General features: G+C 38.9%; 1 protein-coding gene across 6 annotated transcripts in view; it reads right to left on the bottom strand.

Moving 5' to 3' along the window:
* MAP7 (microtubule associated protein 7) overlaps positions 1-17,518 on the bottom strand; it is a gene marked incomplete at both ends in the record, with an annotated part of 119,366 nt that overhangs the window by 76,072 nt on the left and 25,776 nt on the right. The window contains one exon of one of the 6 annotated variants that reach the window (XM_082047917.1): positions 6,376-6,687. The exons of the other annotated variants lie outside the window; for them this stretch is intronic. Coding sequence (XP_081904043.1) covers positions 6,376-6,388 — 13 coding nt within the window. Of the gene's footprint in view, positions 1-6,375; positions 6,688-17,518 lie in introns of those variants that run through there. 6 annotated transcript variants of the gene reach the window in all.

Raw genomic sequence — 17,518 nt, 5'->3', positions numbered from 1 at the left:
ACAGCTGATGAAAACACTTCCTTATGATTTAATTAGACAAAGTTGCCCCCTCCAAGTCTGTCCTCATAAGACTACCAGTGGCCCTTCTCTGTCTGTGTGTAAGTATAGATTAAAGCAGCAGAAATGTTCTATTTATCATGGCACAAAACAATAGCACACTTCAGCACAAATACACAGCACTTTTCTCAGCTAAAAGCATACAGATAATCTGTGGCTGCGAGAGTACTAAGTTATTTCACAATAACATAGTTTCTGAACTACTCATCTGGCAAACCCAGCAGCAATACTTCTTGTTCAGGACATTCAAACCTCCTACCCCTGTCCCAATATCCTGCTTAATGCGCTCTTTGATTGCTCTGCAGTTCGGTGCAGTAGTCTAGATGAAGCATTAAGAAATTGAGAACAGGAGCATGTCACCAAGCTGAAAAGCTCTCTCAGTAAAGTGAGTAGAGTGCAGTGAAAAAATCTGACTGTCACATCACCAGCCCTTTGAAGATTAAATCTAGCATGTGCCAACAAGCCTAACAACAACCTGTCACTGAAGTCCAGAGAAACTCAGCTTTTTGAGTGACTGCATCTTCAAGATGAGCTCTCACCTCCTACATGCCCTCTCAAGAATTTCCCAGAGTTATCCTAAGTTTTATCGGGAAGCAGAAACACTCTCAGAATACTAAGACATATTTTCACATGCATATGGTCTCACTGAAAAGATGCTAGATTTTTATGTATCATCAATAAAATAGTTATTTATATGCTTGCTGTCTTTTCCACATGCTATTTGCAGGTATTAAAGCAGTAAACTAAGAACACTAAAGTAGGCTTTGCAATAAGAGCCTTAGAAACACCAGGTACAGTGAGCTACCAGCCTCAAGGACTCCTTCAGCTTTCAGCAAAGAATCTCTCTGACATCTCTTGAAAATCTTCCATATTCTAGTACACATTTTTGTCCTTCAACTTGCTAGGAAGGACTTACACTCAGTTATAATAACTAGAGGAGCATAAGGAAGTTTAGAATGCATCTCAAGAGACCATGTTAAAATTTTGTCCTTTCTTTGCCTCCTGCCAAACTACTTGAGATTTTTGTATCTGTCAATACTTACATAATTTCAGCCCTTTGAGTGCTGAAGTCGATAACAAAACTGAGTGAGAGGGCAGGCACAAGTGCTTGAGTACTCCTGCAGAGAACTGACAGCAGAGGACAACAGTGGCGAATGTGTATCCTCGGCATAGCTGGGCAGCACCCACTGAGGCTACACTTGGGCTGCACTCTTCCTGTCACTGCTGAACAGAATATATTCCCTTGAAAAGGACATCTTGTAAACAGATAGAACAGTCAGAACAGGTTTTCGTGTTTGCTAAGTTTAAATACATTTTCATGCAAATGACATGTTAACCTGAAGAAAGACTCTGACTTCTTTCTGCCTCTAGCTGGCTCAAATTAATCTCTGGTTAACTGCTGGAATTGACCAGGGATAAATTTTAGCTGCTGAATAACTTAACTGTAAAACTTAAAACATGAATCAACACCTTTCACTCACTTCAAAGAATCACAGAATCATTTCAGCTGGAAGAGACCCTCAGGATCATCACGTCCAACCATAACCTAACTCTAGCACTAAACCATGTCCCTAAAAACCTCGTCTAAATGCCCATTTAAACCCCTCCAGAGATGGTGACTTCCCTGGGCAGCCTGTTCCAATGCCCGACAATGCTTTCCATGAGGAACTTTTTCCTAATATCCAATCTAAGCCTCCCCTGGTGCAACTTGAGGCCATTTCCTCTTGTCCTATCACTTGCTACTTGGGAGAAGAGACCAACACCCTCCATGCTACAACCTTCTTTCAGGTAGCTGTAGACAGCAATAAGGTCTCCCCTCAGCCTCGTTTTCTCCAGGTTAAATAGCCCCAGTTCCCTCAGCCGCTCCTCATCAGACTTGTGCTCCAGGCCCCTCACCAGCTTCATCACCCTCCTCTGCACCCTCTCTAGTTCTTTTACCTTAAAAAAAGAAGTGCAGGAAACAATCACACTGAAATAGTATGCCTTTCTTCCATTAATCACTAGCTATATTAAATTATTTCCAGTTATCTGAACAAGAACACCAATGCTTTGTCATCATCTCTAGACACAATATTGTAGTTATATACATTAAAAAGCCAGCTGTCCTGCTAAACAGAAAAAAAACAAAAACAACAACAAAAAACCACCCCCCCACACACACACACAAAAAACAACCCACAACAAAACAAAAAAACAAACAAACCAAACACACCAAACGTGCTTTAGTGCTTGTTAAGACTAATACCAACATTGGTCTCCTCATCTCAGTCCCCAGTTAGAAGAAAAGCTTCAGTTTGAATTCTGCTAGGCAGCTCAAATATTTACAGGATTTGAAGTTAAAGAATTTAACTTCCTGTCTTTCCTTCTTCACAGAAGAAAAGTTTGGGAACAGTTAGCCATCACCAACTTCTAGTAAAGTCTGGAAAAATATATGATACAATGCATAAATCAAAAGAAATAAAGCTAACAGACAACTCAACATCTGGATGGACTCCACAATTCTCTGCAGCTTTTTTTTTTAAAAAAACAAACAAACAAAACACAACCCTGTCCACCCCCTCCAAAAAAAAAAACAAAAAAACAAACAAACAAAAACAAACAACCCAAGCGCCAGCCACAGCTCTGAAACAGGTTTTCACCTCCTATTTCAGTGATGTATCCCTGTGTCATGACATTGGTTTCAGCACCAGGTAAAAGCCCAAATCCTAGCATGGGATTTTAACTCACTGTAACCATCTGTTTCAAGAGGATTATATGGATTTTTTTTAAAGTGCTAGGCACATTAAAAATAGCAGAGAGTTGTTTCAAATACTTTTTCAGCTACCTCGTGTTAAAAATATCACCTAGGCTTGAAAGTTGAAGCAGCATGACCCTTTAAATCTGCTGTGCCTATTGATGTCCTCTGACATGTTAAAAAAACAAAAAAACCCAAAAAGCAAAAACCAAAACAACGTTGTGAAAGAAGAAGTACAAGTAGCAACTATTTATTAACATCTCCACATTTGCTTTTCATTACTGAAGGAAGCACATATAGTCACTCTCAGCTACACTCAGGCTTTCATTTGATAGCACAATTTTAATCCCCAAAATGGTACAATTTAAAATACTATGTCTGTTTGGGTTTTTTTTGACAACTTAATGCTGAAGTTTTCCAAAGAACATCTGTTACCAACTCTGCAAGTCTCATTTTGCTTCATTTACTTCTTTTATGGCACCGTTTCAAACAACAAGCTGCACAGTCCTTTCATGTAGGTGAATAAATGTCTTTTTCTAAGATGTTTTGTTGCTGGACAACATGACTATTTCAAATCTTCTACTGCTTAGGAAAAAAACCTACACAGTAATTTTGGTTCTTTTGCTTCAGGTACCTGAAACAGATTCAGTTTCTGTCAGAGCTGGGACTTGCACTGCGTACATGAAAAAAATTGCTTCCATCCTATTGCCATAGGCAGAACAAGCAGCAATTCAGTGACTACTCTGTTTATATTCTGATCTATGGATTATTTTTTTCTTTTTGACCAAGAAATCTGTACTCTTTTTTGTAGGCAAAATGAAGAGCCCAAAAGAAGCATTTTCTTTCCAAATAGCTCAACAACCTATTTGATCAAATGGGAATGTACAATGGGTTTCTTATCCCAGTAATCCCACACCTCCCTAACCACAAGAAGTAAGGACACAAGCAAAGTTATACTACATTATATGACACCAAGTTTCCAAAAGCCATGACAAAGAACCAAACCTTCTGTTTCACAGGAATGGCACCTCCAGTTGGCATCTTTCTGTTAGTACAGATCTGCTTTGCAACTAGGACAGGGGAGCAGGGAGACAAGTACTTGTGAGATACATTCACAGGCACATTCCTATATGCAAAAGCTACTCCAAGCCTCCAGCCCCTCCCCTTGCATCATTTTACACAGCCGTGGCCTCTGCTTTTGTTTCTCACTAACAAATGTTGGTCACCGCACATGTTTTAAAAACTGTAGCAGCTTTGATTTTGTAACACTGATTACAAGTACATGACCGCACTGAATAAAACAAGAGAAGCCTAAAAACCTCACTTTGTAGTATTTTCCTCATAAATGCTAAAGATTTTGATACAAGCTGTATATTTTTTTATACTAAATTAGTCCAAAAATATAGGAACTCCCTGTTTAATTTGGGAATTCTAGCATTATGTTTATTAAAAACTGTTAAAGAAATATCAACATAAATTATAACAGCCTAAAAGTTTCCCTAATTTTCTGTCAATTCATTCAATCAAGGCTTTACAACAAAGTGCTCTGTGTTCACATCCTCCAATAATGTTGTTCTTATTACAGCACTTCCATTTCTACTTCACAACATTACCTGATAGCTGCAGAATTCCACTGCTTTTGCAACCAATATTAATAATTCAGATGAATTCAATTTCCAAAGATTTTGGCAATGATACAACAGATTAAAGCAACAGCCTTTCACATCTGAAGTTCCCAATTATGTTTGAAATTAAAGTGAGGTATGTGGTCCCAGTTTACTTCCACTGCTTGTTTTCTCCACAATTACTTCCAAGCTCAGCATCACCTTCCTTCCCCACTCCTTAAGTCTTCCACTCCCAAGAGGAAAAGCCTGCAATCTAAGCTCAGTAATAATAATTTTTAAAAAGTTTTTTAAAAAATTCTTATAACCATCAGGGAAAACAGTTATGTGTGCTTGTACGCTAGTAAGTCGTTTGATAGTGCCAGCAATCCTTTATTTCCAGGAACACTAAGCTTCACTTGCCCCACTTAACTAACACATTGAAAAAGCCCCAGATAATTCATTGTCATGACTTCACAACATGATTTGAAGACTAAAGAAGTTCTAGCTCAATTCACTTTCAGAACGATTCCAGTATGACAGCCACGATTTAAGCAAATAAAAGTTGCAGACCTCAAATCAGGCAACATGTACTAGGACCTCTGTGCAATGAGTGAAATGCACACGCAACATGTGCTGGGGCTGCACCCCCTGGAATTGGGCTGTATGATGGACAAACACCTGTCAATCACTGCCATGTGCCAGGGCAGGCACCATAACATCAGGCAACATCTGGAGACGTTGACCCCTCAGTTTGAAGGGTATATGCTGGCTTCCACCCCTCCACATTAGCTCTAGAGCCTGACATGCCAGATGGTAATTGCCAAAGAAAAAAATTCTGCAGCTTGTACCTGAGATACAGAATATGAAGAAAAGTCAAATCTCTGTACAGGGACTGTGAGCTGCCAACACCATAAAGGGAAATGAGGGTCAGGTTGCACACAGAAAGCAAAATAGCACCAAGCTGCTATTCAAAATCAGGCTAGTTCCAGGCATGTTAACTAGCATTTATAGCAAAGGAAAAAAGCAATTCATTTATTACTTCAGAGATAGTTCATAGCAAACAAAAAGGACACCCACACAGCATAACCCAAAGTTTACAGAGCAAACACAGCATGCAACCACTAAAGAGGAAAACAGAAAATGAATGACAAAATAAGGCAGTGAAAAAAATCTTAATTGGAAATAATTTTTTTTTTTCTTAGTTTAGTCACCAGAAAATAAACTAAATGGGGTGAAAGGGAAACATAAAATAATATTCTTGTTTTCGTGCTCTGCATGTACAAACTCAAATAACTAAAGAGATTAAGAGTTACAAAAAGCTTTACTAATTCTCCATTCAAGGAGTAACTCCTCACACAGAACTACCACACCATAGAACACTCCTCCAGGTGTGTCTGGTCAAGGGCAGATGAAGAAAAGGAAGCATTCTGATGCCAAAGTTGCTACAACATGACATCCCAATCCCAAAAGCAGTAGCTGTTTTAACAACTGTAGTCCTTAGTTTATGCAAAAGATTTAATTACAGACAAACAGGCCCATTCCTGTTCTGTGTATTACCATCCTTAGTTTCCGTCAGTCTTGCAAATTTGTAGTTAAAAATAATTAGACTAAATGATGTTGTGAGCAAGTACGTAACTACAGTACATATCAAGAGTATGGGTACTTACAACCAAAAAGTCAACTTAAATAAGAAGTCTGGTGTTTTGGAAAACAATCAGTAGTTAGTTATTAACAGCAGATATTGAAAAAAGATAAACCCTTCAATTTGATAATGTATCTTAAAATCACATTATCAGTGTTCTCACTGATTATTCTTCTGCAAGACCTTGTATCATGTTAGACTCCTTACAATTAATTAGAAAATGAAATTACAAAGGAAAAAAAGTACATGACTAGAGATAGTGTTTTCCATTTACAAATTTTAATCAGGAAGCCATTTAAGAGGATTATTTCCAGAAATATGAGGAGCGAGGTGCTTACCTATTTCGTCCATTATATTCAGTGCTGTACATTCATTTGCACTGCAAAGGTCTACTGTGAATCCATAGCATGATCCACATCACCCCATATGCATGACTTCAGTCTCCCATCCTACATTTAAAAAATGCAGGCCAGCAATTATGCAAACCAGGAGCAGGAAGGAGGAGGCGTCATGGGAGCAAAAGATGCAGCTTCAGACAGTGTCAAAAACTCATGCCATTGAAGTATCCTTCTGAGGTGAAATCTGACACTGCTCTCACCATTTCTGGCCCAACATCTGATCAAAATGGAGTTCGTCACATCCCCAGCATTCATGAGATTATATGCAAGGATAGGGAGGGGGGAGAAGTCTGCCGAGCACTTCCCCGTGCTCTGCGTCAATAGATTTGGGCTTAGCCACTGTTAAGCAGCTCAAGGCACCGGTTATTGGTGCTGGCAGCTGTTGTACCACACTGCCCCACTTCCTATTGCAAAACACTCTGCCCAGGAGGGAGGCCTTGGGCAGGCAGCTCCAACCTGCCTCCAAATAAAACAGAGAAGTAGGACAGTAGGGTTTCCATGTTTGTCTTGGACAGCCCTTCAATAGTTTAAAATACTCTTCCCCCTCCTTTCAAACAGCTTAGTGCAAAGATCAGTTACAGCACTACTGAAAAAAAACAATATCCATTTCAAGACAACACTAAATTGAGATGGAACCTTGGTTTTGGTGAAGGATTTTTTGCACGTGTACATAAGCAGGTTGTTTTCTTCGCTATTTCCAAGATTTTCATATTAGGTATACTATGCAGCATTTTATCATTTCTTGGACATCAGGCAATTCTTGATGTGTTTCTATTGGCTTGATGACAAATGAGCCTTTTCAAGAAGCACAGTCACTAATGTCAACACTTTGTCCAATACTATAGCAAATCAGTTCCTAGCAGCTTAACAGCAATTGCATCATCCTCAAAAAAATGCTAATAGTGCATTCAATCCAGACTTCAAGATATACCTGTGCTACAGTGTCATGTCTTCTATATCACATTTTACTTGGCATCATAAGATATAATACACAACTATGTAATATGACCAAACACAGTTCTCCTCTGAAACTACCTCATTACAAATTTTGTTACAAAAGAATTAAAATTGGATTTGTCACACCAACAGGATCTTGTCATTGTTAGACCTCCCATTTCAATACCAACAGCTTGTAAACACTCTGGTTCTGCAATTGTCATTTGTTAAGCCATAATTACTACCCTACTCATGTGGCACAAGGGCATCTCTCACCCACTTTGCATGCTGGTCAATCCACATGACCTTAAAAAGGCCCACAGAAGTCAAAGCTCTGTCCTGTCACCATTGTCAGACCTGGGCTGACACACAAACAGCCTTGTGATATGTTTAGGGAGCCTGGGACTGAGCATCTGGTCCTGCCAGAGCCTTCCCAGACAACCGTAGCAATGGTAACCCCAGGAACAATAACCCCACTTGCCTCTCACAACTTAGATCTGTATCTTTAGATGGAAACTTTTACATTTTCAGCTTTTTAGTATCTCATTTATTCAAATTATTGGTTCTGATCCAAACATTCTCCTCCAGCCACAAAATTGGTACAACTGGGCCCAAATTTTTGCTGGGGACCTGGCTACTCCATGGTGAAAACAGTAACTACAGCTCTAGAGCTCTTCCTGTGAAGCTGTGAGCCTGAAGCAAGTAGGTTTTATGGAATATTAGGGAGGTAGATTGCTAAACACTGTGTAGTTTGAGTTGCAAACTCAAAACAGAGTGTAAGCATTAATTATCTTTGATTATGAATACTAAAGATTAATTAGCATTAATTAATTATATCATCCTTGTTCAGATGATGAGCAGGTAACTTGCTCTGCAAGTAGCCCCCTTGAGGTACAGCACATGGAGTGTAGAAAACACACAAACAAAAACAAAGCCAAGCTCATTCAGAACATGTTCCAAAAAACCCCCATTGACACTGACTGTAAAACAGAATTAATAACCTAAGGAGAGAACAGGTTAAACCACCCCCCTGCTACAATGGTTCTAAAAATAAAAAGCAGTGTTTGTGTATTCTGATGCATTCACATTCAAGTTCAGATCACACAGCCTCGGGAGGTAAAAGCTATTCTGTCACTGACATGTAGGGTAAATTAACTTGCTAATTCACTTTCTGATGCACAGTCCACTGAGCATACAATTACATAAAAAAGGAAAATGAAAACTCATGCACAGTCAAGCATTTTAAATTTTTATGGCCTGTAACATTATACGGAGCTTTTTTTTAACAACAAAAAAAAGAAAATATATATATATATAGATACACTTTTTTTAAAAAAAACAAACCACACCATTCACCCTTAAATCAGTCACAAGCACAGCATGTATACACTGAGCATATGCCATCCTTCTCTGTTACTGCCAGACAAAAGCTACATTGCCAAAAATAGCCAGTGTACTAGAGCTGCTGCAGAATGCCCTAGATACATTTAGGCCATGAAGATTGAGCAGCCCTGCTGCAAGGAAGGGTTTGGCACTAAACGTCACAATAGGCCAGGGCTGAAGACAGGATGATGAATTTCCAGTCTTGAAGTTAATTTTTAATAAACATGATTTAGCTGAGTTTAAAAGTGAGAGTAATCTGAAAGCTGTTTCCATGCAAAGCTGGAATATACATGTGTATATGCACAAAACGTAACAGGAAAAGGGTGCATTAAAATATTTGGTACAGGTTTTCAATGAAAAGGTCATGCAAAGAAAAAGTTGTGAATTTTTGTGTGTGTCTTTTGTTTGGTTTTTTTAACCATGAAACATTGTACAGAGTTGACTTTACAAGAGTACGGTCCCAAACTTTGATAGATGTTTCCCCTATTTGATTTCTCAAGTATATTTTAAAAGTGGTTTCTTCCTACTCTTTCTGCAGAGATTAGTAAAAGCTACCAGTTGATGTTTTCTCTACATCAGGTAAAATACTATAAGCTGGAAGAGTTAAACAAGTAAAGATCAGTGTGCTAAGTATTCAGAGGGATCAAAGATTGATTGTGGCTCAGCATGCCAGACAGAGCCCCTCAAATCCCTCATCAAATTTCAGGTTCATTCACAATTTATCTTTCCCCACTATTCCAACACTCCATCCTGCATGTCAGAAGGCAGCATCTTGAACTATAGGAGTTGAGCGTTACAGCACTGCAATAACAAACAGACAACACAGCCATGATAAAGTGGCAGTAATGTAAGGTGTTTAATGAACTAACAAGCTAGTGACATCCGAGAGTCATAAACTTCAGGCATTTACTTTCAACAGATTTTTGATCCACTCTAATGACAACAAGTGTATGTTTTTCTCAGTAAAATACTGAGTGTGGCCAGAGCTAACACACTTTAAGCTCTGCAGCGGAGAGGACAGCGCCTTGTCTTTCTAATGCTACCCTCCAAGTCACCTCTGAGGAAGAAAGCTCAGTCTGAGTGAAGAGATCGTTGCCTATATCAACTGACTGAGACAAAATGGATTTCTCCAGATTAGCAGAGGATTGCCCTACACTGGCAGGCAAGGCTTCACCTTGAGCCAGATGAGCAGTAGAAAAACACAAGAGCAATATCCACCCATGCCTTGCACCCCTCACTAGCCCAGCTCTGCAGGTGGGCCTTGCTACATTGCCTGTGAACCACCCAGCGTTTCAAAAAAACACACATACTACCAGCTTGTTCTTCTCACTGAAGATTACATGTTTTTTGTTTGTTTTGGTTTTTTGTGTTTTGTTTTGTTTTTGTTTTTACCCTGAGATCAATGCAATAGAAAGCAGAGGGTTGGAGACTTCATGTTAACTAAGACAGTCTTGGAGACCCACATGTTGAGGTTCAGTCATCAGCCTTTAAAGTGTAAATATTAGCTTACGTCAAAGTCTTTATAAAATTAATAACACAACAACAGTACAGTATTTAGTGAGCAAGCTGCTGTTATAGCTTGATGCTTAACTTCCTAGGCCTATTTCTATGAAGGTTCAGCACAGAAAGCATTGAACAGAAAAGAAAGAAATCATTCAAGTGGCAGGCAAGACTTGACGCTCCTGTCATTCTGCATTTCTGACAAGGCTATTGTACGCCTAGGGGATCACATGTAAAAAAAAGCAAGCTGTTTCTGCTCTAACCTGTCTTCACAAAGAGGGAGAAAGCTTGGGGGAAAACGCAAGTGCCAGAAAACCAAAAGAATCCCTGAAAATTCAAGGATATACTCCGCAGCCTATCCTGAGGAAGAAAACTTCAGTAGGTTGGTATGTAATAATCTTAGAATTGCCCGAAAAGAGTGTAATTCAGTTAGTGCTGTCAAACAGCAGCAGAAAAACAGTTTTGGGGGAGATTTAATCATCAGTTACATTCCCTAGTCTACTTCTGCTTCATTGTGTCTTTCATTACACTGACCAAAGAATTAAACCCTACATTTAAATAATAAAGAAAAATCCACTACAACAGTTTTTCCAAGTCTTAACAGAGACCTTCACTCTGTCTCCTTTGCAAGGTGTGTAAAAGGATCTACGGTTTCTTAAAAACATTGTACATGGAGGAAACTGTTCAAGTGAAATTTTCATATTTCAGTCTACAAGTACTAAATCAGAAGACACTGATATATACATATATATAGCTACTATATCTAGCTTAGTATTTAGGAACTTGGTCCCCCACCCTCTAAATCTATAATGCTCACATTTGTGTGAACTGTATAATCCTGTGGAATTAACTGCAAATAGAAGTGTCAATCTTTCCTTTGTGTCTATAAATGTCTCCATAATAAATTAGTCCACCAGTTACTTCTCATACATGTACAGATTTGTTGGGGTTTTTTTGTTTGTTTGTGGTTTTTTTTTGTTGGTTTTTTCTTTTTTGCATTTCTTATATATCAAAATATATTTATATTTTTCATTGCTTCTGTTTTAGTAACCAGGAGGCAACCACATGGGACTGAAAACTCTCCTGATAAGACGTATGCTTCCACACTGTAGATACAATGTCATCATTAAATTATTTTAGTATATTAACAGAAAAAGCTCCTTAAAATCTGAGAAAGTAGTAATTTCCTTTCCTCTCACCCACCCATAGAAGTAATAACACTATAACACTACCTATTTTTTTTTTCTGTAGAAGTCAAAATTCACTGTGGCATGAGAATAAGTGGACAGGGCTCCTTGACTGTACTGTTGGTTTTTCTCCTGGCCCTCTGTGAGTTCTGTCCTTCCTTTATCCAATTCCCTAAAAAAAAAGTCTTCTTCATTTCTTAAAAAGAAAAGAAAAAAAAAAAAAAAAAAAAAAAAAAAAAGGCTTTGTGAATCTTAATAGCTTATTTTCTTTTGTTTTAATGCTTTGATAAAAGTTGCCTTTCCCTGTATTACACAGGCCCTCAACTGCATACATGGGGTGAGAGCAAGTTAGTATATAAACACCAAAGAGAACAATTAAATAATAGCATTGATACTCTGAGAGCAGATCTCTCATGTTATAAACACTCCCCAAACTCCAAATAGCATTTGCTAAAAACAGCTGAGTGCGATGGCTTAAGACCAAGAAGAACAATGTAAAGATCCCTTCTGCCCTTGGTGAAAGTGGCTGTCCTGGAACAACTTGTGTAAGGCAGAAGTGTAGCCAAAAGAAGAGAACAGCCAGGGAATTAGCTGGCAGCTGATGGATACCAGAAGTGCTCTGCAGTTCCCATTCCAGGAACAGGAACAACACATCTTTGAGTCCTCATGGACCATTTGCCAGGAACAAGGCCTGGACATGACTCAGGTAGTGTGAGAAATTTCATTAGGTGCTGAAGAAAGCCCTCTGTGCCCAAAAATGTGATCCAAACATACAGCACAATCATTGTTATTAAACCAGAATTACACATTTGATTACACAGCTTTAGCAAAGTAACTTCCTTCACCCATACGGTTATGAGCCTTAAGGTGTAAGTTTGGTTTTAAGCATTTCTACTGTAAAGTGTTATGCAATTCTATATCCACAGAATTCATATTTAAAAAAAAAAAAAAAAAAAAAAAAAAAACAAACCAAAAAACAACAAACCACAACACTCTTTTGATTAATAATATGGATAGGAGGGAATTCACTCAAGTCTGAGATTTGTTTCTCTCCTACCCAGTGTGCTAGAGGAGGAGAGAACTTAAGAGTTATTCCACACATTTATATACCTAAGCAATGTCAGATAAACTCTTCAGTAGGAGGTTGTCAGGAAAGTCATGGCTTCCACTGTTGAGCAAAACTAGGCAAGTTTCAGTTACAAGAAGTTAGCATTAAGCAAACAGTGTATATAGGCTTCATTAATAAGAATGAAATCAGAAGCAGAATCCAGAAGTTTGAAGTGCCATAATTTGCAGTTAAGTCGTGTTAGGAAAAATATTTACTACCATCATTTTGGAGCTCCCACAAATGCAGGCTACAGCAGCTAAAGTTGGTTTTACTAGGATGTTATTACTGCAAAGACATGGAAACTTCAGCTAACAGTTCAGGGGCTACACCGTTTTCCTCAGGAAATACACACATTTTGCAAAATAACACTTTAGCGTAGTGTCACAAGATGCTATACATGTAGCTACTCTACCCATGGTGTACACACACCCTTTTGAAACACTATCCATTCACTTTTGTTGTAAGCACATCTGTTTCTAAATGTAACTACACACCTACACATCCTTTCTGTGAGAACTGTTAGGAACTGCAACTTGCGTGCTGGTGCACATTTCCTCCAAGCTATTCCCCTTCCTCCTACCGAACAAAATGCTGTGGAAGGAACAACCTATTCTGCATTTAGCTAAACTGTACATTTGGCAACTCTTTGAGGAAACAGCTCTTAAATGAGGAATTTGTGAAGATTTAGAACACAGAGCCACACTATTGAACAAAGCAATTACTGGAACAGTGAATAGAGCCTGAACAGACATGCAGCAGTTTAGTATTTGATTTAGTAGCTAGAGTAGGTAGCCTCATTGCTCCCCAAAGTGTTATTTCAGGCAGTCAGTAAGCTGCAGTCAAAGCTTAGTCTTAAAGCAGCAGCCTGATTTGCACAAGTATAATACTTGCCACAAACAAAACAAAACAAAAAACCACCACACAAAAAAAAAAAAAAAAAAACACAAACCAAAAAGCCTCCCAAGTTTCCAAAACTAGCCAATAACTTTTGGATCTGGTTCACTATTAAGTAACTCAGACTTCAGAGACTACACATGAAAGAACTGAGTGTACCACTTTTTTGTGATGCTGTCTCTAAGGCACAGGCTAACTGCATCAGTACAGTCACTTCTAACTTTTGCGTTAGGAAGTGCTGACTTTGTACACACCAGATGACATTCCCAATCCACCATTTTAACACTTCTATCTCTCTCTCTCTGACTCATGATGCATTGTTTGCAATACAATAAATGCAGTAGAGTCAAATCCAGTCCCAGGTCTCCACAGCTTAAGTAGTGCAGCAAATTGATAGTGTGGCTGCAAAACTATCTAGCCATTTACTGCCAATAGCATAAGAACAAACCCAAGGAATCTGTACCTAGTCCAGCATGGTGTCTCTCCAGTTCTCATAAATGCAGCTTTGATCTTAGGCAAAATCAAAGCATCAGTCAGAAGAGCTAGTAGCACACAAATAGATACCATACCAAGTAAACAGACTCTGCAATCTTCTAGGAAGCCTGGGTAAGTATTGATTTCAGCAAAGAAACAAAAAGTGTGAAAAAGCAAGATATCAGAAATTAAAAAATACAAATGAAGTAGAAATAACTCCTTCATAACGCCTGTCTTCCCTGTGTCTGACACTCAAGTTATTTCTCCATTAAATCCTATGACAAGTAGCAGGCTGTGTGCTTCAGGACTGAAGCCCTTTGTTTTTCCACACAAGCAATACCAGGCTGTGCAGGAGCAGCACTGCCCACAGTCCTGCCCATGTTGCTCATTCCTGGCTGAGGGGAAGGATGATTCATACCATTCAACAAGCACCCTGCTCCAGACTCCCTTTCTGTAAGAACACAATAATGACCCACTTTCCAATAAAAGATTTTTTTGATAAAGTAATTATTCCAGTGCAAAACTATAAAGCTTCTTATAGTTCTACTATTTTGAGATTTAACTAAATGTGATAGCAGGATGTATAGACCCATCATTACTTCAGAAGATAAACAGATCTAGGATTTAAAGACCAATGAGAAATTTGCACCAATTCCTTCAAAGCAGTTTCAGGTACTATACAACTATACCCATCCTTGGGAGTTGTCTCTTTCTTTGAAATGGATACTGTATGGTTCTTTCTTTCAAGCAAGAATTAGACCACTCATTGTTCTCCTGCAAAACGCAGTTCAGTAAAGCCAGAGAGATCCAGAACAGGATGGTAAGTGCTTTCAGTCCATTACCAAGAGAAAAAGATAAGTGCTCTAAGCCTGAAAACAGGTAGTCAGATTCATTACTTTTTCAATTTAATTCACTTCAGAGGAATTACAACAGGGACAAAGTTGGCCCAGCCTTTTTAATGGTTTTGCACAAGTCTTATCTTGCATCTTCTTGCCCAATATACTTTAACATTCCCCACACACAGCACCTCTTCTTAGGAGATCTGCGCTACTCGTGAGTTACAACTACATAAGACAGGATTACAGTCGTGCAAAACATTTGCAGCTATGAAAAGATCAAACTACCCAGTTACAACTACCTCATGAAATATTTTAACTACTTCAAGGTCAGTAAGCCTAGTTTTTCCTCATACACTTTTTTAATTCTTAGTTTCAACTCCTATTCAGAGAAGGCTTCATTAAAAGACTTTGGAAGAGGTTTTAAAGACTATGGGAAGGGAACACACATGAAGTCTAGCTTTTCAGTGCTCAAAACCTGAAGTACCTCAGTTCTGTAATTGGTGGGCTTCAGCTGATACCACAGGACATCTTTCCAGCTGTGACAGCAGACTAATTTGTAGCATTAACTACTGCAGGCAACAGTCTATTAGGGTTTTCCCACTCTCTTAGCAGGAAAGTATTTGACTTAACAGAGCAAGAACAGGATACAGAATCAATGTCTGCAATCTTTGTGTTTCATTCTTCCAAAGCTTGTGATGAAATCTATAGTGTAACCTCTTCCCACACCAGTTGTTTAGAAACAATAGCCCTTTAAAAAGAAGAGAGACATCATCAATAAGTGTTCCTACTTTGTTTACCTGGGAGTCGGGGAATGCCTTCACAATACTTATCTATTTTCTTTCTCACATAATCAGACTTCAAGTACTGGAATATTTTTCAATGATGCCTTGCAATACACCTCTATTATAGTACATGGGTGAGGCATACTACCCTGCTTGCATAAGGACAGATGCTGGAAGAAAGGCTTCTCCATGTCAAAAAAGTCAACTTTCACCCTGCTTTCAGGCTAAGCAGTTAACCACAGCACTGCTTACTACTTTGCTACAGAGGCTTAGAATTAGGAACACTGGTACAGTAGCAATCCTTGCATGCAGAAAGCTTTGGGGATCAGCTGATATTAAGATTTCTCCCCAAGGGTACCCACAGACAGTGGGAACGTTTACACAAACACCACTGATAAAAAGACTTTAGCCTGTATACTTCACCAAAATCACAAACCACACTATAATGTTATGATGCCTTACCTGGGTGGGACAGGGCATGGAAATACTTTCAAATTTTTGATCAGTTATTTGTGATTTCCTAGGCCGACGTGGCAGGACTGCATCTGCAATGTTTACCAAAAGAAATTCAATCTGTTTAAAAGACTAACAACCAACGTATCTATGTCTCATCAAATCCATCAATAGGCAATCCAGAGCAGTGGCAGCAGACCTGCTCAGCAAATCAACCTGGCAGCAACCTCCTCCGCCATCTGCTTGGCCAGCAGCACCTCAGCACACACAATCTTTGGTTCTACTGGCACGTGAAAGGCAGAGCTCAGTGGACCACAACCAACACGCCATGCAAGCGGCCCATCAAAGCAGCCCAACTTTGACCAGCTTAGCTCTGACCACCTACAGCTCCTGCTGGCCCTTCCCTGCCAGGCCCTGGAGAGTACAGCACAGGGGAAACAGCAGAAAAGGCCCCACTGCCAATTAACATAAACCCCAATGCTCCACTTCCTCAGCCATGAGTTGTATCCAACACAAATTAACTTTTCTTTCAGTAGAAAGTCCCAATTAATTTTGAGGGCATTCTGGACACCAACACCCTTCTTATTCTGCTCATGTTATTTTTCCCCCTTTAAAAAGCAAAGCATAAAACATAATCCAGCATTGCACAATTTTACAGCAGCACAAAATAAGGGTATTTGGAAGGTGGCTTCTGCACTTAGAATTGCACAGCAGTGTGTTATATAATGGGAAAGCCAGATCTCATTGGATTTTCCCATTTAAAGATCCAAGAGCACAACAGAGTGAAAGTTTAAGCGTATTCAGACAGTGATTTCACATCTTTTAACACCTGCAGCTAGCATAGTCTTCTCAAAAGGCTTACAGGGAAAACATTTTGTTCTCATTTTGTAAAAAATAATTTTCTGATAAATATACACATATATCACAAACATCTATATATTATATTACATATGAAACCCTTTTGGCGTATATAATTAATGCAGTTTTAATTTAAAGAACATTCAAGCAAAAGGTCAATGAAGGAAGCTGGGACAACAGAAAGGGAGAAAATGCTGTGCAGAGAGTGGGAACTAGGTGCACTGTTGCTCAGTCACAAGTAATCACAGCATCATTGGCTGGCTATTTTTCTACAGACTATATTCAATAATCTCTACACACCCTGCAATATTTGAGTCAGACAAGATAGCTCTCATTATAATCACTATTGTCAGGATGTCCTGCAAAAACAAGTTTCCCCTCCCCAGAGAAAGAAGCAGAGACTGTTCCTGTAAACGTTACTAGACATGATATTTATCACCAGTTATTCTGTAAGTCACTAGAATTTTCATGTAAAAGGGCAGTCTTTGCAACACAGGTCTCAGAAGGACTGTTAATCAATAGACTGGTGATTGTAAAAACAGTTAAGACAGTTGCTTTAAAAATAAAAATCAAGCCTTCCTCCAGTGAAGAACATGCCTCTGTGTTTACATTGTTACGTTGTCTCTTGACTTTCATGGCACTTACTCCTGGCCTCCTGTCTCATTGCAT

Source organism: Streptopelia decaocto (genome assembly GCF_964273445.1).
Source record: "Streptopelia decaocto genome assembly, chromosome: 3".
Classification (NCBI taxonomy): domain Eukaryota; kingdom Metazoa; phylum Chordata; class Aves; order Columbiformes; family Columbidae; genus Streptopelia; species Streptopelia decaocto.
The sequence above is the reverse complement of the archived record's forward strand: the minus strand, read 5'-3'. Positions and strand labels throughout refer to the sequence as shown.